General features: G+C 42.1%; 1 protein-coding gene across 50 annotated transcripts in view; it reads right to left on the bottom strand.

The window, feature by feature from the left end:
- Positions 1 to 26,317, bottom strand: part of PDE4DIP (phosphodiesterase 4D interacting protein) — a 204,247-nt gene that overhangs the window by 26,904 nt on the left and 151,026 nt on the right. For 32 of the 50 annotated variants that reach the window (XR_015160855.1, XR_015160856.1, XR_015160858.1 and 29 more), the window contains 8 exons: positions 25,868 to 25,980; positions 24,102 to 24,229; positions 13,472 to 13,560; positions 7,957 to 8,189; positions 4,520 to 4,955; positions 3,205 to 3,397; positions 1,984 to 2,103; positions 309 to 837 (listed from right to left, as the gene is read on the bottom strand). Coding sequence is in view for 34 of the 50 variants with exons in the window: in XM_086392183.1 (XP_086248309.1) it covers positions 309 to 837; positions 1,984 to 2,103; positions 3,205 to 3,397; positions 4,520 to 4,955; positions 7,957 to 8,189; positions 13,472 to 13,560; positions 24,102 to 24,229; positions 25,868 to 25,980 (1,841 nt within the window). In the remaining 16 variants the exon portion in view is untranslated. The remainder of the gene's footprint in view (positions 1 to 308; positions 838 to 1,983; positions 2,104 to 3,204; positions 3,398 to 4,519; positions 4,956 to 7,956; positions 8,190 to 13,471; positions 13,561 to 24,101; positions 24,230 to 25,867; positions 25,981 to 26,317) is intronic. The other 18 variants (XR_015160857.1, XR_015160859.1, XR_015160844.1 and 15 more) reach the window with 1 other exon arrangement.

The raw sequence follows: 26,317 nt of genomic DNA, 5'->3' as shown, positions 1-26,317 counted from the left end.
ACAGGCTCAGGAAGACTAAGGAGCCTGTAAGTACTGGACCTAGGATTCAAACCCAGGAAGTCTGCCTCCAGTTTTACTACTTGTATGTCTGGTCGCTGTATGAAGGCATTCCTAAGAGGAAATCCCAGGGACCTGGTATCTCCCAGCAGGGGTCATGTGTCCTTTCTTAACACCCAGGGCTACCATTGAAATAGGTCCTCTCTGACTGCCCCAATGGGTTCTCTCTTCTACCTGCCTGGGCTTCCCTATTTCACACATAAACTTAGACATCTTCAATCAAGCAGTGATCCACAGAGCACCCTCCTTACCCAGGCCACGAAGCAGATCTCAGCTCCTCGGCCAGCTTCCCTTCCGTTCCAGTTTTTGGGAGCTGGGCTTCTAGCTGGGACACCCTCTGGATCAGACTCTCCAGATCCTTTTTAGCCTGAAGCCCTGGAGGGTAGAAAGCCCCAGTGCCATCAGACAGCCACCCCTCGTCCTCATCAGTGACACTGTGCGGTGAAGTTCCTTCTAGGGCACCAACGGCCTTCAGCTTTCGGGGTCTCTCCAGACTAGATGAATAATCGCTTGTAACTGAGAGGGACCGAACCCGGCTCTTCAGGTTATGAATGACCTTGTTGGCGTTCTGCAGCTGGGCCTTCAGATCTTTGATGTCCTTACGTAGGACAGAGATGTCTTCTGACTTTCCATACGCCCGGAGCTCCTCCTGCTTCCCTGGTTGGCTCTCCAGGGGCTTCTTCCCAGGGGGGCTGGTCATTGTGGAGTCCAGGTGTCCCTGCTTGGAGCACAGCCCCTCCATCAAGACTGTTTCCCTGAGGCTGTCGTGCTCCTCACACTCTGAGAAAAGATAAGACATCCTCCTGAGTAAAGCTGGGCATGCTGCTGAGGCCATGCCCTTCAAGGTCTTGAGGACAATAATTACTAGAACAAAAGTTAAAGCAGTACTTTATTCAGTGCTGGCACTATGCAGGCCTCCATATGCTGTATTTCTTGTCCTCCAAGAGCCCTGCAAGTCAGGTGTGGTCACCTTCTATTTTACTCAGTGTTTTTCTCCTCAATTTCAATTTGGTGAATGTCCCTATAGCTAAAGTACAGAAAAACACTTTTTTTAGATGTTCAGTTTGCATATCCCCCTGATAGTTCAGTTGGTATCTGCCTGCAATGCAGGAGACCCTGGTTCAATTCCTGGGTCAGGAAGATCCGCTGGAGAAGGGATAGGCTACTCAGTACTGTATTCTTGGCTTTCCTAGTAGCTCAGCTGGTAAAGAATCCTCCTGCAACATGGGAGACCTGGGTTCTATCCCTGGGAAGGGAAGATCTCCTGGAGAAGGGAAAGGCTACCCATTCCAGTGATCTGGCCTAGAGAATTCCATGGACTGTATCATCCATGGGGTCCCAAAGAGTTGGACATGACTGAGCAACTTTCACTGACTCACTCAAAGCTCATTTGATCTTCTCATTAATAAATAGACTTTAGTATTTTTTTTTTTCTGGTGGTTCAGATAGTAAAGAATCTGCCTGCAATGCAAGAGACTGGGTTTGATCCCTGGGTTGGGAAGATCCTCTTGAGAAGGGAATGGCAACCCACTCCAGTACTTTTGCCTGGAGAATTACATGGACAGAGGAGCCTGGTGGGCTGCAGTCCATGAGGTCACAGAGTCAGATACAACTGAGCGACTAACACATACACAGTATTTTTTCTGAAATAATCAGCTGGATGGAACATCTTTTTTTAAAGTTCACGCTGAATTTTTTTTTTAAACAGGCAGCATGTTGAAAACTAATTGTAGAAATTCAAACTCACTCTCAGCTTCATTTTGGGCATGAGTTCTCCAAACTTTCTGTCCCCCTCTGTCCTGTGTCCCCTTCAGTCTACTGCACCCCTCAGCCCTGCTCCTCATCAGATGTGGGGTTGGCCAGCAGCACCCAAATGTGAAGGCTGCCCTTAGTGGGGGAGGGCGAGTCCCACACCCAAGCTCTCACCAGGGCTGGTGCTCTCCTCCCGCTCAGCCTCGTTCTCGCTTCGGCCACAGGTCTCATAGCCCAGGTCCTGGAGGTCCACCTGCACCTGCTTGCTGTCCTGCTTCACCGACGATCCACCTGCTTGGGGACAGACCGGGGGTGCTACAGAGGATCGAAATTTCCCACATACACTCATCCTCAGCAGCATGCACCCTGGCCCTTGGGGAGGTCAGACCCCGAGTGGGATAGATGCTTCTCTGGACTGAGGTGGGAGAAGAAACACCTGCTCCAGGCACCAGGCCCTCCCCACCAGGTGAGCTTGTTCCCCATTGGTGAGCTTACCTACAGATAACCTGGGCTTCCCTGGGACCAGACATGTTTAAGTCAGACACTGTATACTATCAGCTCTACAAGCCCCAGGGAAACTAGCAAATGCTTTGTTCATGGGGCTCAGGGAATGTTTGGATGGAGCAGAACTAACTCAGGTTCAAAGACACCAAGATCTGCACTGTTCTGTAAGTGTTATAAACGTGACTGTTTTATGTTAAACTGATAAAAGTTAAATAAAACTTTAAATCCTCAAATTGAATTAGCTACATTTCATGTTCTCCATAACCACATGTGATGTAGATACAGAACATTTATGTCACTGCAGAAGTTCTACGAGAAAGCACTGATTCTAGACCAACAACATGGTACATTTTTGAAGAGTCTACTGTGGTGCAAAGAGGAGCAGAAGAGAAAGAATCAACATATGTTGAGAGTGGTAAGGCAGTCTGTTGACTGTACCAGAAATCAGTGAAGCTAGATGTTAGCTCATTTCCTCCCTATGCTGTCACTGCAAACTTGCTTTATTCATTTATTTGTTTCTGCCATCTGCAAACTGAAGTTAAGTATCCACTTCCATGGGCTTCCCTGGTGGCTCAGTGAAGAATCCACCTGCCAAAGCAGGAGATGTGGATTCGAGCCCTGGGTCAGGGAGATCCCCTGGAGAAGGAAATGGCAACACACTCCAGTATTCTTGCCTGGAAAATCCCAAGGACAGAAAAGCCTGGCAGGCTACAATCCATGGGGTTGTAAAAGAGTTGGACATGATTTAGTGACTAACAAAAACAATCCACTTCCACAGTGCTAAGGTCATAGTCAGGATTAAATTGGCCATGAGACTGGGAAAGAAGAGTGAAGTCTGCAAAGCATGAGCTTCTCAGGAAGAAGACAGGTGGTGGTGAACTTAAGACTTACTAAACATGACTCTGTATTTCTCCAGCTGGTTGGCCTGGGCAAAGACAGTGGCTTCTGATATCAGCAGCTTCTCCTGGAGATCCTGATAGCGTTGTTTGCATTGCGCCAACTGGGAGCGCAGGTGCTTCGTGGATCCTGAGAGGCTAAATTCTGACTGCGGCCCAGGATCATGGGTCTGGGGCTGGTTATCCAGCTGTGAAAAGAGCCAGCACAGAGTCAGGGCCATCTGAGCGCCTCCCCAGGCAGTGGTGGCCACTTCGCCTTGCGAACCCTGTGTACTTCATCCATGTGTCTGTCGTAACATTCCTCATTCCACTTGGCAGCTACTTGCTTTCCAGACTGAGCACCTGGAGAGCTGGGGTGATGTTTTATTTATCTCTGTTGCTACAGCACACAGCACAGTGCCACCTGAGTCTGTGAGGAACCCTCAGCAAATGTTTGTTCAATGGTTGAAAAGAGAAGGGGTGGAAACCTCCACTCATCTCTCCCTGCATTCCTACCCAGTTGTTCTCTCAGTCCTCTGCAATCCATTTTACCTAATCCTCAGCAGGCAATGGCACCCCACTCCAGTACTCTTGCCTGAAAATCCCACGGGCGGAGGAGCCTGCTGGGCTGCAGTTCATGGGGTCACAAAGAGTCGGACACGACTGAGCGACTTCACTTTCACTTTTCACTTTCATGCACTGGAGAAGGAAATGGCAGCCCACTCCAGTGTTCTTGCCTGGAGAATCCCAGGGACAGGGGAGCCTGGTGGGCTGCTGTCTTGGGGTCGCACAGAGTCGGACACAACTGAAGCGACTTAGTAGCAGCAGCAGCTCAACCCCCTCCCCTTAGAGAATCCTGACAGTTCCTCTGAGGCTCAGGAGCAGACCCCTGTGCTGAGCTGTGAAGTACACAGCAGTGATAAGTAAGAGATGTCATTACACACCACTGACTGGCTGCCTTAAAGCCCCGTGTGGCTCTATATTGCATCCTATGGAAATGATCTGGTTTTGTGCCATCTTTCCCCGCCATGTTGAATATCTGAAGGGCAGAGATGAAGTCTTATTGCCTGTTTCCAGTGCCTAGTGTCTTGCCTGGAAAATTAAGCACCCAAATATTTATGAAAATTAATTACTCATGTAATATTCATGAGATAATATCATAAAAGAAACCTTTCTAAAGGCTGGATGTTAGAGGAACATTATCACCACTACTTGTGGTGCAAAGGTGCCCTTCCCGTGGTACCTCCTGACCCACAGGGCAGACCTGTTTAAGGCAAAAACGGACATTTCCAGCCTTTCTCCAAGGGCTTTTCATCTAACCCCATACTTACTTGGTGAGCATCCACTGTGAGGGCAGCCCCAAGGTCAAGGCTCCGGGGTCTGGGGCACGGCCTTGTGGTCACACCCTCCTCTTCTAGGCATTGGTGCTTTCCAGGAGAGTAAACCAGCTCTGTGTTCATTCTGTTGATCTCCTTGGCCAGGTGCACAAGGAGCTCAGGATTAAGCTTACTAGTCCCTTCCTTGCTGCTCAACACCAGCTGTTCTTTGAGGAGGCTGATGATATTGCGGGCATTCTTCAGTTTTCCCTGGACCTTTCTGAATTCAGCCTGAAGGCTATTCTCATTCAGAACCCCTTTGGCAACCACAGTCTCCACCATCGCCTCGCCCTTCTCCTTGTCTTCCTCAATCTCCCATCCATCAGACATTGCTTCTCCCATCTGCTCTTTCAGCTCTGCATTCTCAAGGCAAAGGCTCAGCATGGTGTTCCTGCAAGAAACATACACAGTCAGGGGCCGGGTCTGGTCTTGGCCTCATTTCCTAAGAGCCCGGTTAACCCACAACTCAGTCCATCAGAGACTCAGAGACACCCCAGTACATGAAGTGACTTCAGAGACCTATTAAAACATCCCTTATTTTATATACAAAGAAATCAAGGCTCAGGAAGAGCAGGAGATTCCCCACACTCCCATAAATACTTGGCAGCATTATCACTAAAAATCTGGGACTCAAGACACACAGTCTACTTGTCTTTACCCATGTTTGCAACCTCATGTTCTAATTTTCAGTGGCCTGTAGAATAAACAAGGATACTTAAACTGTTAATAAAAAATTAAAAAGGACATTGCCTGGGATAAATTTATTATTATGTAGACTACAGTTCTATTAATTATCATCAGTCATTTTTCAACTACTGGATGAGAAACTGGGACCCAGGAACACAGAAGAAACAAACAACACTAACCAGAACTGTAGTCAAATGTACTTATGCTAATTAGTTGCTTTCTGTCTGGCTCCTTTGTAGGAGATCGTCTTCATGAGAGCAGGGATTCTGTCTGTCCTGTTCACCCAGTGTCCCCAGAGCCTCCACAGTGCCAGCTGCACATAGAATATTCATATTTGCTGAGAAGATATAATGGGCTAAACAACTAATTTTCACCAAGATATTCTGGTTGCAGCTTTTCCTCCCACCAAATCCTTTACTAGGATTGGATGAAAGCAATAAAAAGTATGGCTTTAATAAGGCAATTTACTTAAAAAGGCAATTCACTTCATTGACTTAGTGGAGCCACTGGATGCTTACATGAAATTCTTAAGTGCTATGGTTAGTTCAGTGTCTGCAACTGAGAAGTTACAGAATTCTGCTCTTGTCAACTGCAGACCTGAGGAATACTAACAGCAGAATCCTAGGAGGTGCTTGCTTAAAAAGCTTTAGGGCTAAGGCCTAAGAATCCACATTTTATTTAAGTTCCACAGGTGATTCTTAAGCACGTTGAGAACTGCTGACCAGAGAGACAAAGGAAGTAGCTGATTCACAGCCTGAAGGACCAGCAGTTGGCTGTGCCTCTACACTGTGTTTCTCAGAATCCTAAAGTTTTGGAATAGAGCAGAGCTTGTCTAGAGTGAATTAAGGGTGAGCGTGGTTTAGGACACAGGAATCAGAGAGACTGTGAGAGTTTCCTCAACGGAGAAAAGGGGAACAGGTATTTTACTAAAACGGAGGTGTAACAGGGAAAGAAAGGGGCGAAAGGGGCACATGTGTGGTATAAAGAATATTTAATGTTATGTCATAACTTTGTATTTGGGGGAAAACCCTGCTGTTTTCACAATACAAACTAACAAAAGCAATGCTCAACGAAATCTTCCCAAAAGAGAATTACATAGAATTACGAATTACATAGTCAATCTTGTACAGTATCAGTGGTCCTTCTATATTCAGCTGTGGGATTGAAAGAGATGTACTGTTCTCACCCATGATAGCACAACAAAGTTTACACATAATGAAGTTTAAATCAAACTTAAGCTTTAGCTTAAGTAGAATTTAAGATGAGAAATATCATGATGATTCAGAGTAAAAGAACCAGAACAAAGGATGATTGCAAGAAAATTTCAAAAAACGTTCGATAAAGTATATAGGAGAAAAGGCTTAGAAATTAATATTTGGGAGCCAGGGATCTTGCCATGGACTATTATGCAAACTTCAGCAAGTTTGCTAGAACTTTTTGGGCCTGAGGTTCCTTAACAGTAAAAGGTACATTGTGCTAGATGTCAAAGTACTAATATTAATATTATTCTATGACTCAGGGACATTTAAGTGGCGTACAATAGACAGGGAAACTATAGGGTATGGATTAGGAGCTGTTCATCTGCACAGCTGTGTTCAAACAGCAGGCCATGAGGATTGTGACCCTTATGGACAAATGAGTGAGTGGATTATCCCTATGCTATTAGCATGTTTTCCAAGCTTCTTTGGGGGGCGAGGGGAAAGATTAAAGGCAGAGCCATTCTAGCCAATGAATAAGTTACTTCCCACTTTTGCAAAGTAAATAAAACAGAGATTATTAAAATTGTTATTCCACAATTTAAGGATTTGTGCTGCTGAGAGAAAGATGAGTGGAGGCTCTGTGTAAACCCTCCTCCTCATGGACTGTTCTGGTTCTGCATACAGCAGTGAAGCATCTTGGGTAGCAGGAGATTCCTTACACATTCCAGTCAATTCAAAAGAGCAATACCTGTCATACAACTGGGAGATTTCCACTTGTGACAGTCATACATATAGCAGAAAATGGGCATTTTTATATTAAATTAAGAACAGATTTATTTGAATAGGGCTTCCCTGGTGACTCAGAGGGTAAAGCGTCTGCCTACAATGTGGAGACCGGAGTTCAATCCCTGGGTCAGGAAGATCCCCTGGAGAAGGAAATGGCAACCCACTCCAGTACTCTTGCCTGGAAAATCCCATGGACTGAGAAGCCTGGTAGGCTACAATCCATGGGGTCACAAAGAGTCGGACACAACTGAGCGGCTTCACTTTTACTTTATTTGAATAGTTCAAATGGTAATTATTGATAATCACCATTATTCAGGGCTTCCCAGGTGGCTCAGTGGTAAAGAATCCACCTGCCAATGCAGGAGATGCAAGAGACACGGGTTTGATCCCTGGGTCGGGAAGATCCCCTGGAGGAGGAAATGGCCCTCACTCCAGTATTCTTGCCTGGGAAATCCCATGGGCAGGGGAGCCTGGTGGGCTATAGTCCATAGCATCACAAAGAGTTAGACATGGAGCACGTACACACACACACACACACACATATGCATTATCTAGTATTATTAGCTTTTCTAAGAACCTGTAGAACCATGCATGCATGGAGCCTGGGATGTGGACCAAGAAGCCCCATGGTGGCATGAATTCCTTGGCTGCAGCAATGTGGTCCCTTGGCTACAGCAGCCTCTCAATCAGCAGGCTCCTCTTCTCTGGGGCACGTCCTACCTGATGTGGGCCACAGAGGAGAATCCTGCTTCCTCAATTTGAGCCTTTAGCTCCTTCAGTTCCCCCTCAGCTTTCCTCTTCTCCTCTAAGTGCCGGTGAATTTCAGCCCTCAGGTGGAGCATTTCCTCCTGAAGACCCCTGTTACCGTCCCCTCCTGTCAGGGTGGGAGGAGCAGGAGACACATTCTGGGTCTCCACAGCTGCCCGGCTTTTCTCCAACGCCACCTTGATGAGCTGAAAGAAAACCACGGTTTAAAGAAGTTAGTTCACTAAGAGGATCTATGAGGAACATCAGAGCACAAAGGCAGCCTTTAAAGGGACCTAAAAAGGTAGACCTCCCTCCTAGGACTTTCCCAACCATGGGATCCCTGGAGACTGGGTTGGGTGAGAGGACGCACCACACAAGCAGGGAGAATTTTTGCCGTGGGCAGCAGGAAGAAATTGAGCAGGTGGGTGAGGAAAAACCACAAGCACACAACAAACTTAAAACAAATGTGAACAGACGAGGTTTAAAGAGAACTGGAGAGTGTGGATGCTCTTGATTCTTCTCTTTCTTGGGGGACAGAGTTCCCTGGGAGCCTTCTCACAAGACAAAAACTTCATCAGTTCCACAGCACTCAAGCCCTTGATTGCAAATAGCATGGCTAAGATACCACAGCTTAGAGCCTGAGGCTGGGCCTGTAACTCAGACTCTGACAAGGATGATTATGAGGAAGGATCTGGGCACTCAGGAGTCATAACCAGAGAAATAGGGTATGGGTGGAGTTACAGGTAAGACAAAGAAACTAATTTCATTGGCAGCAGGAGAATCACAATCTATAGTTGGCGAGAAGTTAAAGTTGAGACCACCTAGATGGGATGGGATGGGATAGGAGGAGGGTTTGGGGGAGAATGGATACATGTACATGTATGGGCTGAGTCCTTCCACTGTCCACCTGAAACTATTACAACCTTGTTAATTGGCTATACCCCAATATAAAACAGAAAGTTGAATAAAATATTTTAAAAATAAAATAAAATGAGGCCACCTGTCTAGCAACCACCTTCCCTGTTGGCTAACACTCTGTGCTGGTGCTGCCAGCCAAACTCTGTCTACAGATCTAAGCAAGTGAGAAGAAAACAAGCAGAAACAATTTCCAAGCAATTTGGTTTTTGAAGATACTCTTGAAGTTACTCCTTAAGATTTTAACAAAAGCAGACTGTATGGTTTTTTCCTCAAATAACAATTTTTTAACTTTTAAACTTTTTTACTGTTTGTCTTAGGGGCCTCTCCAGCTTTTTCATCATGCTCTTTAAAGAAACCAAAACCCAAGTATGATAATCTACTTAGTGTATGACCAATTATTTTAGTACATGAATTTCTTGCCTGTCAAATATTAATCTTATATCCCAATGTTATAATGGCTTCTTTTTCCTTTCAGCGGCAGCATTTTGGGGTTTTGCTTAACTTCAAATTGATTTTGACCTCCCAATTTTCCACCTCTCCACACAGCTATTTCTGGGTCATGTTTTCTCTCTATAAATATACTGACTTGTACCTGTCACAAATTCTTTCTGGCTATGAAGAACCACTTACAATCATCAACATTATCAAAATATTTATGTGCATCTCCATAAATCATGTAGTGGCCACTTGATTAGGAATGACTTGTAGAATTAATTATATTCTTGATTCCTTCAATTAGATCAGGAATATATTGAAGAAAACAGGGCTCAGAGGAGCTTAAATGAATCAGTGATTAATAGATCTGCTTGGCTCGGCTCAAAGCCACTGACTGTTGCTTTGGACCTCGTAACAGCATGCTAAAATCTAGGCTTCAGGTGCGTGCTGGGGTTGATTCATGGCGTGTATGTGTAAAGCGTTTAGTAGCACAGCACTGGAGGTTGTGAAGAGATGTGCAAGTTCTGCCCTCTCCAGGAAGAAAGGAGAAGCTGCCCACGTGTGCTCATTTCCCAGCACCAATCCCACCTGCAGCTGTAAGCCTGAGATCTGGGAGGCTCCTGAGAATGTCTCTATGGCTCTGCTGCCAGGCTTAGACTGGTGGCCATCCCCGCATGTGCCACGATGCACTTGGGACAAAATGGAGGAGGACTGGATAAAACCACTTTTGAAAGCTTATGACCTAACCTTTCATTTAAATTATGTGACGTTATCTTTATACATAAGCTCTTTGCAACTAAGTTACCTAAAATAAACACTGCCATCAGCCTTGCATATGGACACAGTTATTCTTTGCTGTTAATAAAGGGTGCTCAGTTGCTCAGTTGTGTTTGACTCTTTGGGGCCCCAAAGACAGGGGTCCTCTCTTGATGGAATTTTCCAAGCAAGAATACTGGAGCAGGTTGCCATTTCCTACTCCAGGGAAACCTTAAGGGTTCCTTCTGCTTAAAAATAATGTCTAATTTTAATGATGCCATCTATTTTTTCAGTGCCTTCTGGATGTATGTTATCTTTTATTGATTTAAATACAGTGGCTTTCTTTAAAAAGGGAAAATAAGACCCATGGAATGTCAACACTAGAATGGACCATATGGTTTATCTGGTCTGATTTCTTACTTTTAAATGAGAAAACAGAGATCTGATTTGTTCCCAGGCTAATCTGACTTTTCATATTTCAATGTCCAAGGGAGTTTATTTTGACTGCTTTGTCTTTAAATTTTAAATGCAAACGCATGAAAAGTGATTCTGGATCTAGCATTTTAATTATTTTTTTCTTTATCATCTATGGGAAGCTAATATTTCTATTGTTTTTCCTCAAGCAAAACCCCAGGGTTTTGCAGTGTATGCAATAGTGGTATGAATCCTGTGGTTCTATTGTTAATTACATCACATAAATTATTGTTGCTGTTGTTTTTCTCATTTCCTAATTTTTCTGTTCTATTGCTTCCATTTTATATTTCAGCTTTTTGGTGTGCTGGTTTTTCCATTTGCCCCACAGAAGTCAATGTGCAAACCTGATCTCTTATTTGAATAGAATGGCTTTGTTTTAGCCCTATTGCTCCATACCTCCCACAACGTATTCAGTTCTCAGACAGCATTAAGGTATTAAAAGTGACCCTTTTTCAAGTTCATCACTGCCTTTCTTTCCTTTGCATTTGTGACTGTTGATTAGTTTTCTCTATTGCAAAAGTTCAAATGAAGAAAGACAATGATGATTAGTTTCTTTCACAGGAATTTCCTAGGTATTATAGACTTTACATTTGATTGAGAATGGAATTGTGTGAGAGATACCTGGGGGAAATTACCATTATGGCCAGACCTGAAACTTCCTGAGGAGGGTGAGTCCAAAAACAAAGATGGAGCAATATGCTTTGGCCAAAAGTTGGTTCTTGCCTTAAAAGGAACATAAAGTTGGATGGATATGTGTATAAGGGGAAGTGTGTGTATGCCTGAGGCAGGAAGGGAGCTTGGTGTTGAGAATAAGGTCTACTCCCAAGGACATAACTAGGAGAAGCTCAGAGCACAACCTTAAGGGACCAGTTCCCTGGAAACAAGCAGATACATTTTTGAGAATCTGGACACAAGACAGTTATGACAAAACAAGCTTTATTTAATTGGTAGCAGAAGATCCACGCCCACAACCCTCAGAAAACTTGCTGTAAGTTTACAATGATTTCACATACCTCCTTCCCAGAACTGAAGATTGACTCTCAAGGAAAGGAGATGCAAAGAAAAACAGTGCTTACCCAAGATATTCTTTCATCCAACAGATAAATACTTGTCTAATTTATTAAGTATCTCCTATGCCAAGTGATTGCAGAAGGAAATGGCAACCCACTCCAGTATTCTTGCCTGGGGAATCCCATAGACAGAGGAACCTGGAAGGCTACAGTCCATGGGGTTGCAAAGAGTCGGACACGACTGAAGCAACTGAACACATGCCAAGGGATAGGGAAGACACTGCAAGGCAAGTACAAATGCCCCAATGTAACAATTTATTCCAGGGTTGGACTGACCTCAAAATGTAGTCTGATCATTTCTCCACTCTCAGCTATAGGAAAAAGAAGGTTGAGGAAGAAGTGACTTTACAAACCAGTCTGCCTATAACTGAGAATCAGAGTGGAGAACCCCTACTATCACGCATAGTTTGGACCACATCTGACTCTTTCCGTATCTGTGGCTCCTGCTCATATACTCTGAAGTTAATAACCATCAGTGTCAGCTTAACAGCTGACATCCCAGTCAAGCTCTGTGTGAGAGTAGATATTTTCACTTCCTGCAGACCCTTCTCTCCCACCCAAAATCCTCAATGCAATCAGGGAGTGAGAGGTGAGGCGAGGGATCGGCCCAGAGGGGCAACCGAGCACATAATTAAAGTTACAAGCATTGGTTAGAAGGACTCACAAGCTGTCCAAGCAAAAAGAGAAGTGGAGCTCGTGCAGGAACTCAAGGGATAAGTTAGGGCCAGGTGTGTTTAGAGCAACACAAAGGGGGTCTTGGTAGAAGGTAGAGAAACTGTGTTGAGAACGGGAGGTGTTTCAGACAACTGCTTATGTCCTCAAGAGTCAAAGATTGGGCCCAATCCTGTGAGGTTTGGGTCCTGCTCAAGTGGGTCTTTCCGTAGGATTATTAGACATGCCTCATCTTTTTCTTGTGCAGGAGATGAAGAGGCAGACTCATTTCCCCCATAGTTTTCCAACTGCTCCAAGGAAGCTATCTCTGGAAATGCCCAGCTGCTTCTGCAGAACGACAGATACCAATGATCCACTTGCTCCTGAAAAAATCTACACGACCGGTCCCTTTAGGACATGAGATTGCCAAATGTCCCTGGGCAAGGTGAAGACACAGAGGCGTTCCAGTGGATGCTATGGGATCACTCTCGGTGACTAAGTCCAGGACATTCTACCCTTGAACTCGAGAAAATGCTGGTTACACCTTCACTGCTGGTCAATGAGAACAATGTTTCAGCCTTGGGTACCACGTTCTGAGGTCCGACCAGGGCTTGCTCTTGATGTGTCATCTGCTGGTCACTGATTCATCACCACTTGAGCAGTCAAGTGCCCAAGAAAGTTCTCTTTTATATAGTGAGACTTCCCCAAGAATAAGCCTGGTTTTGGAGGCATTCCAGTCCTCTGTAGTTCCTCAGAGAGCACTCTCCTGAAGCAGGGGCCAGGCCTGCCACCTCCCCAAGTGGCCCTTTGGTGACTGTCTTCTGGGATGTGTTTCGGTTACAAAAGCCCAAGATGGTAAGTGTCCATGGTTTTGTTGTGAGTAAAAATTCTTCTGAAGCTATAGCTATAGATGGTACGTAGGGGCAAAGGAGGGCAGGAAGGGGCAGGGAGCAGGAGCACAAGATACAAGGAGCAGAAAGGGTGGATTGGAAAGAAAAATGGAGTGAGAATGGGGGTTGGAAAGGTGGCTGGGAAGCTTGGGGAGAGCAGGAAGAAGACAGGGAAGTGGTTTATGCACAAAGAGAGCTTCTCATGCCAGGCCCACGATGGCTGCAGGAGACCACCAGTCCCCGAAGGGCTCTGAGCCCTCCACCCCGGGACCCCAGGACTCAGCTTGGACTTACTTGCTGGTGGCTGTTGTGTGCAGCCTCCTCCTCGATACTGTCGGTAAACTCCGTGCTCGCATCCTCCGTGTCGTCCCCTGCAGCTGTACCTAGGAGTGGGTCCAGAAAAGAAAGGTGACTCCCTTCGCAGGTGCCTTCCAGACAGCAGCTTAGATTACACTCATTTTGCCATCCGCCTCTGATTTCTTCCTTTCCCCCCAGAGTGGTCCCCTTGCCAGAAGGGCAGACAGGGAAGGCAGCACCAACACTGTAGAAAAGTCATCACTGATACTTTGTTACTAACACTCCAGCTTAAACCTCAAAAGGTAAGCTGGCTTCAACTGCACAGCTGTTAGACTGCAGGACTAAGTGGTTACCCCTCTCACTTCTTTCCAGAAAGCCTGAATTATTTCCTTCCTGCCACTATGTAATAATTTTCCCTACTGTGACATGGACCCAATGCGACAACTTTTTCCCACCACTGAGTGCGGAGAGGATCCCCGATTTCCTTGGGATGGGGCAGCCCTGCTCCTCCCACGTTTCCATTGTTGGGATCAGTCGTGCGTGGGGTGATTACCTCTATGAGGAACCTTCCTGCGAGGGTCTCGTGTCCTACAGCAGCTGAGGTCTAGTCCAGCTCCAGGGCCGAGAATGGTTCAGCTGTTTCCTAACCCCTTCCTCTTACCTCCCCTCCTCCCATCGCCCCTAAACCCTTGTCCAATGCCAACATCCTGTGCCTGAAGGGTTTCTCGCACCATTTTGTCTAAAAGGAATTTAATCCATTCACTGACTCACCAAAAATGAACACAGTCACCCTGGGACACAAACATCTATGCCCCACACCAAGGGACAAGTAGCTGCAGTTCATGATCTAGATATATGTCTAGGGCAGTGCTGACCAACACAAGTTTTTGCAATTTTATGCCTTTGCTGTTCAGTTCAGTAGACACTATTCACATGTGGCTACTGAGCCCAAGGAAATGATTTTTTTCAAACATCTAAAAGTAAAATATTCTTTTTAAAAATATTATCCTGTTATGTCTAATCCTTTTGAAGAAATTCTGGATGGCACTGAGAGAATTAGTAGCAATACAAAGAATCACTTTCATAATTTTGTATCTGAAACTGTGGATACTGCTTAAAAGAATTTTCATGAGGCTTTTTTCTTATAAGAGTCCCAATGTTATGTCTGTCTATCTTTTTAAATGTAATTCAAATAGTCATACACTTGGCTGGTGGCTGCCATTTCAGACAGCACAAATATAGGGTGTTCCTTCTTCTCCACATCTGTAAAAATAAGACTGTTCATCAAATTTTAGATTAAGACCTATCGCTCACATTACTGATTTCTTCTGAAAATGTAGGATTTTATAATTAATTATAATTATAATTAATTCAAAGAAAATGTATCGTTGATACTCCTTGGGTCTTACAGAACCTGCACAAGTTAAACAACGCTGAGATCCAGTTCTGACCTTGGCCTCGGAAACCAACCTGTTACAACTCCTCTTCTGGCCACTGAGTAACCTGAGCCTCAGAGATTAGGTGGCTTGACCACAGTTACACAGCTGTAGCTAGCCCTGTATAAGAGCCATGCCAAGATGGCAAGTCTCTGGATTTTCAGGCAGAGACCACTCACTGTTCCTTCTGGTGACAAATCAGATTTTTGTCTCCTCCTCCAAGAGCAGAGAACCTGCTCCTGAGCTCGCACACCATGAATGAAAGGCTCTGCATAAATAATGAGCATTCACTACCCTCTACAAGTGAGATGAGCAGGCCAGCTCACACCTACACTCCATCTCTCGGCATCTGCAAGGTTATGCCAGGGTACTTGCAATGGCCCCGGCCAATCTCATGAAAAAGTACTAAAAGCATGTTGTCCTAACAGCTTAATTTTATGACTCATTTGCTGATCTTTACCATGAATGCTGTGTTCACTTCGGACCAAGGCAGTACCCTATTCAGTAAAGCCCTGCTCACAAGGAGACACCTTTGGAGCTCTGTGGCAGACTGTTGTACAATAGAGATTTCCAATACTTACTTTTTTAAACCAGCCCCAGAACCATCTCATTCAGGACACTGGTTTTCTAGAGGTGAATGAACACACTTCCTAAGCTGTGGGGGCTTTGGGAATTCATTGAACCCAGGATGCTAATTCACTTGAGGACAACTATGGTGTATTATGCTCACTTTGAACACTATTGTTCACTGTTCCCTGAACAATAGAGATCAGAACCTTTTTTTCTTTCTCTACAAAGAAAATGAATTGTTCCACTCAGTGACAGACTTAAAAAACACACTTTTCATATTGTTTCCCTTCTGAGTGTTGAAAAGAATAATCCTGTGGTTGAAGAAAGTTCAGCTCTATGAGGTCAGGATTCTCACCCCCACCATACCACACTGGGCTCACATCCTACGATGATTCCTGTACAGGATTCCAGAAGTAAGGTAAGTGGAGATTAGAAAGGGTGATTGTCACTGGCCTTGAAGGCTTCTAACCCTTTCTGCCCTCGACTTTCCTTTGTCGACCTTTCTGATGCCACATCTGCCTTTCTATTAATAATGTTCTCTCTTTAATTCACTCTGGGGCAGGATACCATGATTTTGACTTCATCAAGAGTTAAACGAAGACAAAGCAAAAATGCCCATTTCATCCTGACACTCTACTGCATAGGGGTTTTGTTTTCCTTATTCATTTTCTCAGCAGCAGCAGTCTGTGGTACTTCCTTCAGGGCAGCTTGACGGGTACCTCAGCATTTACCAATTTGAATGCAAAAGGCTTTTTTGAATGTGTTTGTTTGAGGGGTAAATTTAAAAAAAATATATATATATATATACATGTATATATATATATATAAAATATTGAAATAAGTTATCCTGCACAAAGTCCTACCTGTAAGTTTACAGTAGACAAGCCTCTGCTGTTACCATTCCTGGTTTTAAAAATGACAGTAAGAACTTCCCTTTTGTGGAGAATACCCTTTTCTAAGCTTTTCCAAGCAACAAAACACTTCTCAGAACTATAAATTTCTAATTTAAAGGTACTATATTTTATACTGATGAAGTTATTGCTAATGTTTGATAAATATGAACTAAAATGTTCTGCCACCTTTAGAACTACTGAAAGCTAAGAATCTGTTCTTTCAAATTTACCTTGTCTCTCGATCTCCAGGGTAAGTTTTACATGTTAGACTGGAAACTGTATTAAAAACTTTTATTTGAGGCTTCAATAATAGTTATCAAGTTGTGGTTCTCCCAAGTTTCAAGGCCCTGAATCACAGAGAAGGAGGTGCTACCAAAACTTCCCTCTCTTGAAGCATTACTTTCTATCAACTATCTGGCTCTATAAAGTACATAGAAATAAACTTCTAAATACAATACTTTAAAATCTTTGGGCAAAATTTAAGTGGTATGAAAATATAAGGTCTGTTTTATCACAGAGGCAAAAAGTCATACTTTTGTGCTTTTTAAGTTGAGGATGGCATAATTATTGAGAACATGGACTCTAGAGCCAGTTTGTCTAGGTTAGATTTCTGCTTGCATCATTAGTTATGTGCCTTTAGACAAATCCTTTTCATAACTTAGTTCTCTCACTTCTTAGGGTTAATAGTAATATCCACTCCATACATTTTTCAGCTATAAAGGGTTTGGTGCCTTTGAAGTGCTTGAAACAGTGCTTGGCATACACTCAGTATATTCCTTATTATTACTATTTTACAATATTATTGGCAAACTGGTTTATGTGCTAGAAAGTAGAGAGTTGAAAAAGGGCATAGAACCTAAATGTACTCAACAGAACACTCAGTGGTAAAGAATCCGCCTGCCAATGCAGGAGACACAGGTTTGATCCCTGGGTCGGGAAGATCTGGAGGAGGAAATGGCAACCCACTCCAGTATTCTTGCCTGGGAAATCCCACGGACAGAGGAGTCTGGTGGACTACAGTCCATGGGGGTCACAAAAGTCAGACAGAACTGAGTGACTAAACAACAGTGTTTTCAGGGGATGATCTTAAGTCTATTTGATCTTAAGTCTACCTCTTCGCTGCTCACTATGGAGGTCTGAAGTAACACTCTTCTAAGTTCTTCCTACTTTGCAGGACAGTTGAAAAAAACACAGATCAGTAGATTAAGATGAACTCTTGAATAGGTGTTTTAACAAATAGGATTAATCATCATTAAATAATAACTCCTTAAAACTCCATCATGCACAAATAAGCCTTGAGGGAAAGTCATGAAGTATTATTTTAATTCTTCAGTAATGAGCCCCAACTGGGCTGCAACAAGACCATTTTCTCCAAATTCTACTCTACAGTCATTCTTGTTTTCTTTTTAAGCCATTTATATGCAACCAACAGAAAAGGAATAATATTTTCCCATAAAGTTACTCAGAACACAGGAGTCATAGCTGACTAATTTTGAAACGTGATTTAAAGAGCTAAACTTTATAGATGAAAAAGTTTGCAGTAACAAGTGCCTGGCTGTTTTTCCCTCAGTGCCAGGCTCTTTATGTCCTCCGGGCCCACCTCCCTCTCACTCTTAGGCACTCTACCATGAAATTATAAGAACTTTCACCTGTTCACCTCATGAACCAACTATTGATGACTTAAATATTAAGATCCTACATGAGAGTATCAAAGAAAAAAGGTTTCCTATCAAACTGCAATTTTACCTGCATCCATTCCCTTCTAGAACCATAAGAAAACTAAGATTTCATAGAGTCTTCCATAAGCTTCTCCTGAGAAATAAAATTCTTTAACTAGACATTCTAATATTGGAACCAAAGTAGCTGGGGGGCGGGGTGGGGACACATGTCTGCAGTCAAGTTCCTTTATGGTGTATCCTTGTCTTTAAATCACAGTATCTCTTAGGTACCCTTCCAGCTTACAAGCTTATAATTCAGAAGGCAACTGTTTTCAGTGACTTAAAATTCTGTAATGTCAAGGAATTCTTCCTTCTATGATCTCTTTGTTCCTCAAAGAACACAAGAAACAGGCCTTTCCAGAACATACACAGGGACAGCACCACCCATCATAACAATTGTTCAGTTGCTCAGCTGTGTCCGACTCTTTGAGACCCATGAGCTGTAGCGTGCCAGGCTTCCCTGTCTTTCACTATCTCCCGGATAGCTCATAACAATAGGCTCCTCAAACTTTCATCCCACTTTCCACTACTCTCCTTCAGCAAGCAGAGCAGGAAGGGTTTTTTAAGGTAAAGCAATCCATTTCACATTTCTAGGGGAAGTTTAATGCCGTTTCTTTAGCTTCATTTCCTTGAGAGTAGAAAAATTCAGGTTTCTTCTGCTTCCTTCCTTTAGTTAAATAAATACAAAGGCATTCACTTATTTCAGAGCCTTATTTAACTTGGAGTTTTAGTACAATCATCAATAGACTGGTTCTCCTATAAGGGGAAAAAAAAGATAAAGAGCTTTCTCTACTTTTCTCATTGATCTTTTAAGAATGAAACCAAATAATTACTGTTTGGCCTTTGATACTTTTATTGGATAAGTAACAATTTTGTGTTTCAACTAAAATAGCTGAAATTCTAACACTTATATATAGAAAAGTACATGCTCCATGCTAGCACAAATGTTAACACAGTTTAACACAACACAGTGCCATGAAGAAATGAAAACTTACAGCTTGTTTTGGTGGGTAAATAGGCCTAAGAGGATCTAGTGCCCAGTTACTGGATGTAACATGTTACTTCCTTCTTCATCTAAATTGTTAGGAATCACTTTTTCCTCAACAGCCCTAAGATCAAAACTTTAAGTGGTAAGAAGTAAACCTGCTTTTATTATCAAATTGATCATACTTAGTGGAAACACACAAATTCATGGTTTATAAAACATACTTGTATATACACATGCCTCTAAAGTTTACAGACTGAGAGGGGTATTTCAAAGCAATTATTTTGAAATTGCAAAAGGAAGCACTGTCTATTCATGTTATACACTAAAAACAAATCTACATGCATTTGCTAGACAATCATGAGTTCTCAAAGGGAACAAGGAAGTCGATTTGGTTCATGTACTTAACAACCATACTCTTCATTATTATTTTAGATCAAACATTTTCTGATGTTGCTGAATTTTTTATTTTATCCTTCCAGCTTTAGCAAGAAGAAAACAGTATGATAAAGATTTTTATTTCTGGAATTTGACTTTAAATAACAAAAAGGGAAAGTGATGCAAAAAGAATTAGTATATCATTTTATAAGTTTAATTACTCTTATTTGAAATCTGATAAAATTAGTATTGTTAGCGCTACAGTTCAATGTCTCTCTTCCACTTCCCATCCTTTGTTGGAAGCAAATTACAAACACTGATTTTTTATTTGGGAAATTTATCCTGGCTCAGTGATAATATGGGAAGAAGTTGAGGACTTACCTTCTGTTAATACTCACACTACTTACAATCTATATGATTGTCTTTTAATTGTCATAAAAATGACTTAAAGTTAATTGCTCCAAATGCCTAGTGACAAGGTGGCTTAAATCCATATTCTAAAATGCTTTAAGACAATAGAAACTATCACCCCACAGAAATTATTCTGCTGTCCTGGCCTGTGGACTCATTCCTTGTTTTTCTTATTGGGTTGCCTTATATAAACTCCATATCCCCAGCTATTTTTTCTGCAGTACAAATGATTCTGCAGTACCAAAGGCAGAAGAATAAAAGCTCTCTGAGCTTCACCACAAAAAGAAATGAGAGAAAATTCTCTAAATGTTTGTGTCTCACAGGATATTAGTATCTGAAAAACAAAGCTAATTTCACTTATCACACCTCTAGTACCATTTCTACAAGGCAGGATGGAAAACGGACTTGAAAAGCGTGTGAGTCACTATATTCCTTCCCTACTCTCTAAGAAGTTTGTCACATATCCCTGCACATTGGCTGCAAACTGCAGAGTTACTAGTGAGACCCTAGTTGAAGGAGCAACTTGAGTTTTTCAGGGACGTGAAGATTCTGTGACTTCAAAATATAAAGAAAAGAAAGAAAATGACCAATAAGTCAGAAAACGATAACTTGATCATATCAACAGGAACCAGAATTTTCTAATACTAGCTCAAAGAAAGCAAAGGTATTAAACAACTGTTTGCTCTAGGGCTTACACTCCAAAGGGAAGTGATTTTAGGTAGGTCACTTATTCCTCAATGACAGGAGCAATTTGGGGTGTAATCTGTTCTGTTTCTCCTTGTCTTAATCAGAGGATTCTAGATCCAACTGAAGCAGAGAGAGGAAGAAGATGACTGAAGCAGAGAGAACTGAAATCAATTTTCTTGGACTGTTTTGAAGCTGTGAGCCAAACTTCTGAACCAGACACTGGATTAGAAGCGTAAGCAAGCATAACAGTGATAGGCCTTTTACAGAAATCTGCCACTGGGGTCATTTAGGCATAAATGGTGCAAGTGGAATAAACTAAAGAACCTCCTTAGGAAACTTACGGCTTGGACCTACTATCCTATTCAGGTCAAGATTTTCTTGCTCTTTCACAGATCTCTGACTATACATAATGACAAAGACAAATCTTTTAAAAATACAAATGAGGAAGCAGAAGAAATGAAAATACTGCTGCTGTCCAGAAATGAATGAAGAGAAGTGGGTGTGGGAGGGGGCGGAAGGGGGGGTAAGGATAAGAGTTAAAGGCTGACAATATTAGAACAGTCCCATCAGGCCTTTTCAAAAAAGTTACTGTAACTTGACTAAATAGTTAAAAAGAGAACACCAGAAAATGCTGATTTATACTAGGTATTATCAATGATCAGACTTCAATGATACAGTTTAATCCTGTAATAGAAAAGAGTTTAAAGGAAATATCTATCAAAAGGACTTCCATTTCACTCATTATATAAATCTTCTTGGAGGTCCTTTTCAACTCTTTAGTTTCTAAAAACTATATAGACTTCAATTACCTTGACCTCTTACAACCATTACAACCAGAAAGGAAATATGTGAAAGACCAAATCTATCAATACTATCAAATCTACCAAATCGATCAAATTCAGATTCTTCTGAATTTAAGTTCTGTTTCCAATTAAGCATAGTCTGAGTGAGAATTTAACTCCATTTTATTTCACCTTTTTCCCCCCTCAAACATAAGGTTCTATAAGCACACAAGGCTTTATCTAAAGTTATTGTAATATTGAAAAACTCCTGGCAAAGGTAGAACAATTCAGTAAAAGAAAAGGTCTGCGCTCCTAAGGAGGGAGTGGAATCTTATTTTATAGCATGCTAAATACAAGTATATGAATGAAGGGGCCAAAGCATCATCTGCGGGATACAGAGCAAAATTCATTAGAACCATATTCTCTAAGAAGATGCCAAATTATCACACAAAATTGTTAGACTGGCAAACTCTCTCCAGTTAGCACTGTTCACAAGCCTTATTCCAACTCTATAGACCAGAAAGTCAGAACCAGATTTTAGTCACATCTATGATATCAAGATCAAACTTCTAATTTCTGTGCCACTAAATCCCTTAACTTTCTAAAATGTTTCCTAAGGACCAATATCAAAGGTAAGAAACTAAAGAACAAGTTACTCCATCTTTTCAGGATCCGAATCAGGACTAGAGTTCACTTACTTTCTCCCCCAATCTATGTATTTTGTTAATTTTTTGGTAGGAAGTTGGGTTTCTCATTATTCATTCCACTACCTTTTCTAACATTTAGCAACTGTTCAAGATAACAAGGGAAATGCCTACTCTTGTAGGATGACAGAAACAGAAGTAGTAGCTTACCTAAATTACTGTAATCTCTATGAGCCATTAGAAGCCAAATATCACCCATGGCTGAATCTTAACAGGAAACTTAGCACCACTGGTCTATTAGTAAAAATAAGAAAAGACATTTCCTAAATGCCTTGTAATCATATGAGAGGCTAGTTGGTGGGTTGATATTTCTACAGCTTGATTATCTGTTTCTTTACTTCTAGAATGTTACAAAAAGCTTTGTGCAGGAACGGGTCACTAAAAATTGGAAGACTAAGAAAAAAATGGATGATTCAACTTATACTTCCTATCTCCTTTATTGAATGATGCCTTTTCCCCTCAAAACAAGCCCATTAAAACTGTAAAGCATTTCCATTTAAGAGGAAGCTTATGGCTAACAATCTTTTGCAAATTCAGAGAATTCCAGGGTGTTTCTCCAGGAAAATATTTTCTTCCCTGTCCACGTTAGAGTGATGCTCTGTTACAGGTGTTGCTGAGGTTACAGAAACTTGGACAGAATTTAGAATGCAAACAAGCCATGTAAGCACATGAATGTGAAAGAAGTAAAATGTCATGTAAAAAAATGGGAGGGAAAAAAGAAAAACCATTGTGCTCCACGTAGTTTAGAAAGGGTACTCAGTTCCATTTATGGTGCTAAAGAGCCCCAATCCCTAGTTCCAAATTCCATGTTTAAAATCTGAAACCTCAGCTTCTAAGCTAGGAAAATTATACCCAGCAGAAATAACAAATTTCAGGAGCTTGCAAAGCTCCAGAGTAACTTTGGTTACTGTTATTTTTTATTGATATTTAAGATATCAATTACATTGATATTTAAGATACCAGAAGTATAATCTAAAGGGCCTCCTTTCTTACTTCCATCATGTTGCAATAACAAAACACTGGACAATGACCAAAACCTAGAAAGATGTGTGACATTTCTTTCTAAACTATTCAAACACATCAAAGCCAGAAGCCTTAGTTGTTTTAATATGGAGAAATGCAAAAGCACTAAAAAGTCAAAAATATAGTACTCCAACTAGTGCCACTACCAATGAAAAAATTACAAGAAGTAGGCTATTCTGACCATAATGAGTTATTTGGTGAAATACTGAACTTGAAAGGGGACATTACATTTGAAATTATCCTTTTATGTGGAGAATTCTGACCCTGAAAGACCTGGGAACCTCCTTAAAGTTATGTTCTGACTAAATATTATACGCTTGATTTAAAAAAAAAAAATTAATGTAATTTAACCTGCATCTAATCTCTTTTCACTGTCATTCAATAATCAACTCTGAAACAATATTAGAGGTAAAGGTTTACTATAAATGTTTTAACAGTCTTTGCCTCTGCTCTTTAACTTGGCCTTCCCAATACTTTCAGTCTACTACTGCAAGTCTTAGCTTTGATTACCTTCTAAGGATTATACCATTTCTGCAGAGTCATTCTTACAGACTCTCATTCTCTATCTCTCTCATCTTGAACCTTTGATTAAAAAATTGCTCACTCAAAGAGCAGGAGTTGATCGAATGGCAAAAAAAATACACACACATGCATTTATGACATGATATGGAATATATGAAATGGATTGTGGAAGTGGGGGGGGAATAAACTTTATTGGCCCATAGAAAGGATAAGGGAAAAGAAGGAAGGAGGGGTGAGGAAACTAAAATGGAATGATTTAGAGTGTGCAAATATACCTTGTAACCTCCACCATTCAACTTAGAGACAGTTACGAACAGTGAAATTCAGGTAGACTAAAGTGAGTCTCACTCCGTAGGTGATGCTACTTGTACCAGTTCTAGCATTAGTAAGTCACCGTTTAGTTCAGACAGGGCTCTCTGGTTAGTGCACGCAAGGGTCTCCATCCCGGGCTGCAGTCTGACCCGCCAGTGCTCAGAAGCCATGCTCGTGATGAACTCGCACACTTTCCAGTTCCCCACCTCCAATGGCGGCCAGGGTCTCCAGCCTGCTTAAGCGCTCCAGGCTTCTTCCGAGAACTTCTTCTAGCCGATTGCGTATCACCTGGGCCCCTTCTAGTTCCACCTGCAGAGTTCGGTCTCTCTCAGAGCTGATTAAACATGCCACACATGGAAGGAAAATGAATTAGCCATCAATGTAATGAGTCCATTGTTGTTGTTTAGTCGCTAAGTCATGTCCGACTCTTTTGCAACCGCATAGCTGTAGCCCCCCAGGCTCTTCTGTCCATGGGATTTTCCAGGCAAGAATACTGGAGTGGGTTGCCATTTCCTCCTCCAGGGGATCTTTTGGACCCAGGGATCGAACCTGTGTCCCCTGCATTGTAGGCAGATTCTTTGCCACTGAGCTACCAGGGAAGCCCATAATGAGTCCATAGATGCTTCCAAAGAGCCAACAGTGCCACTCTGAGCCATGAGACTCTAGGAGACACATTTTACTGTGTCTCTAGAATACAATCAATGAATGTGGTCTTTGTTGTGGCACCTGTGTTCATTGCTGGTAGACTAGCAAGGTCTGCTTTCTGTAAAGTTTGTCCTTTTATCCGAGATTCTGGGCCAATCTGACATAAAATTATAGTTCCTAATATTTAGCTAACACCACTATAAGGTTACTAGGAGACATTTCATTTTCTAACTGAATGCGTTGCTGCTGCTAAGTCGCTTCAGTCATGTCTGACTCTGTGCGACCCCATAGAGGGCAGCCCACCAGGCTCCCCCGTCCCTGGGATTCTCCAGGCAAGAACACTGGAGTGGGTTGCCATTTCCTTCTCCAATGCATGAAAGTGAAAAGTGAAAGTGAAGTCCCTCAGTTGTGTCCGACTCTTAGTGACCCCATGGACTACAGCCCACCAGGCCCTCCGTCCATGGGATTTTCCAGGCAAGAGTACTGGAGTGGGGTGCCATTGCCTTCTCTGAAAAACCAAAACCCAGGAAAAACTAACTGTAAACTGAATTCATGTTGAGCCAAGTAGGGTTGGTTGCTACTGAAGGTATATGTTTTGTCATTTGTTAACCAAACTTTACAGTACTTTGAGAAGGAATCCAGTTCACAGAGTCAGATTCTTTAACAAGTAACACAAGTGGTCCTATCATACCCTTCCTCTGCCTTCATTTTCTTGAAAGAGAAAGAAAACAAATTTGACTCAGCAATACATTAGAGAAAGCTGAAGAGTGACAAAAATAAAAATTAGGAAACAAAGAAAGGGGCTAGGAGGGAAGACAAAACAAGAAAAAAAATAAAGAGAACAGAAAATGTACCAGAAAGATAATAATATATATGACCAAAAATTAAGAGGTACAGGAAAACATATTCATCATGATGGCTATTGGTAATCTTGCAGTAATAGTAGCCATAACAACAAATACATTTTCTTCAGTGACATTCAGTGAATATCAGGGCCCTTTATAGTCTTACTCTTATTATTAGAATATAACGAAGCAGCCTTTAATAGGACAAGGAGCAGACAAATGAAAGAAGTATACAAGTTCTTACTACATGCAAGGTACTAATTGAGACACCTGACATGTATTCTCATTTGATCTTTGCAATAACTACATGAAACAGGAAGTATTCCTGACTTAATTTAGACGCTGAGGCTCAGAGGAATCCATAAAACGAATGACAAATTGGACCCCAGTAATGGTCCACTTTCTTTTTCTTCCCACTTTGTAAGCTGTAGGCATCTTCACGTAATGAGGAATAAAAGGAAAAAATGAAGTCACTCTCTCACCTCTCTGGATGGGCATGGAACTTCACCAGACTGCTATAGAGCTGTCTCTCTGCCTGTAAGGCCTCATTGAGCCGACTCCGCTCATCTACCAGTCCTTCGAGCATCAGCAGCAACTGAGGGGAAAAAGAAGTGAAGCAACATGCAAGCAGAAACATGAAGCCACAGTTAATTCTGAGAAAGAGATCAAAAGAACGTATTAGCACAGACAATGACTCAAACAGCTCACTATCTCATTACTGACTTAACCTTTCTATATAGTATGCTACAGTTTTCAAGTCAATGTCATATTTGTCATAAAGTTTTTATCTTTTAAACTCTGTAAGGCAGAATTCAACTATGGGAGGAAGAAGAAGAAAGAAGAAAACAAAGCCAGAAACACAGGAGACAGGCTAAGAGGGAGGAGTGGGAGACAAAGCCAGGATAGGGCAAGAGGGACACAGACAGCAGGAC

The sequence above is a fragment of the Bos grunniens genome, chromosome 3 (assembly GCF_055505025.1).
Source record: "Bos grunniens cultivar Pamir isolate PY7600 chromosome 3, Bosgru_T2T1.0, whole genome shotgun sequence".
NCBI classification, from domain to species: domain Eukaryota; kingdom Metazoa; phylum Chordata; class Mammalia; order Artiodactyla; family Bovidae; genus Bos; species Bos grunniens.
The sequence above is the reverse complement of the archived record's forward strand: the minus strand, read 5'-3'. Positions and strand labels throughout refer to the sequence as shown.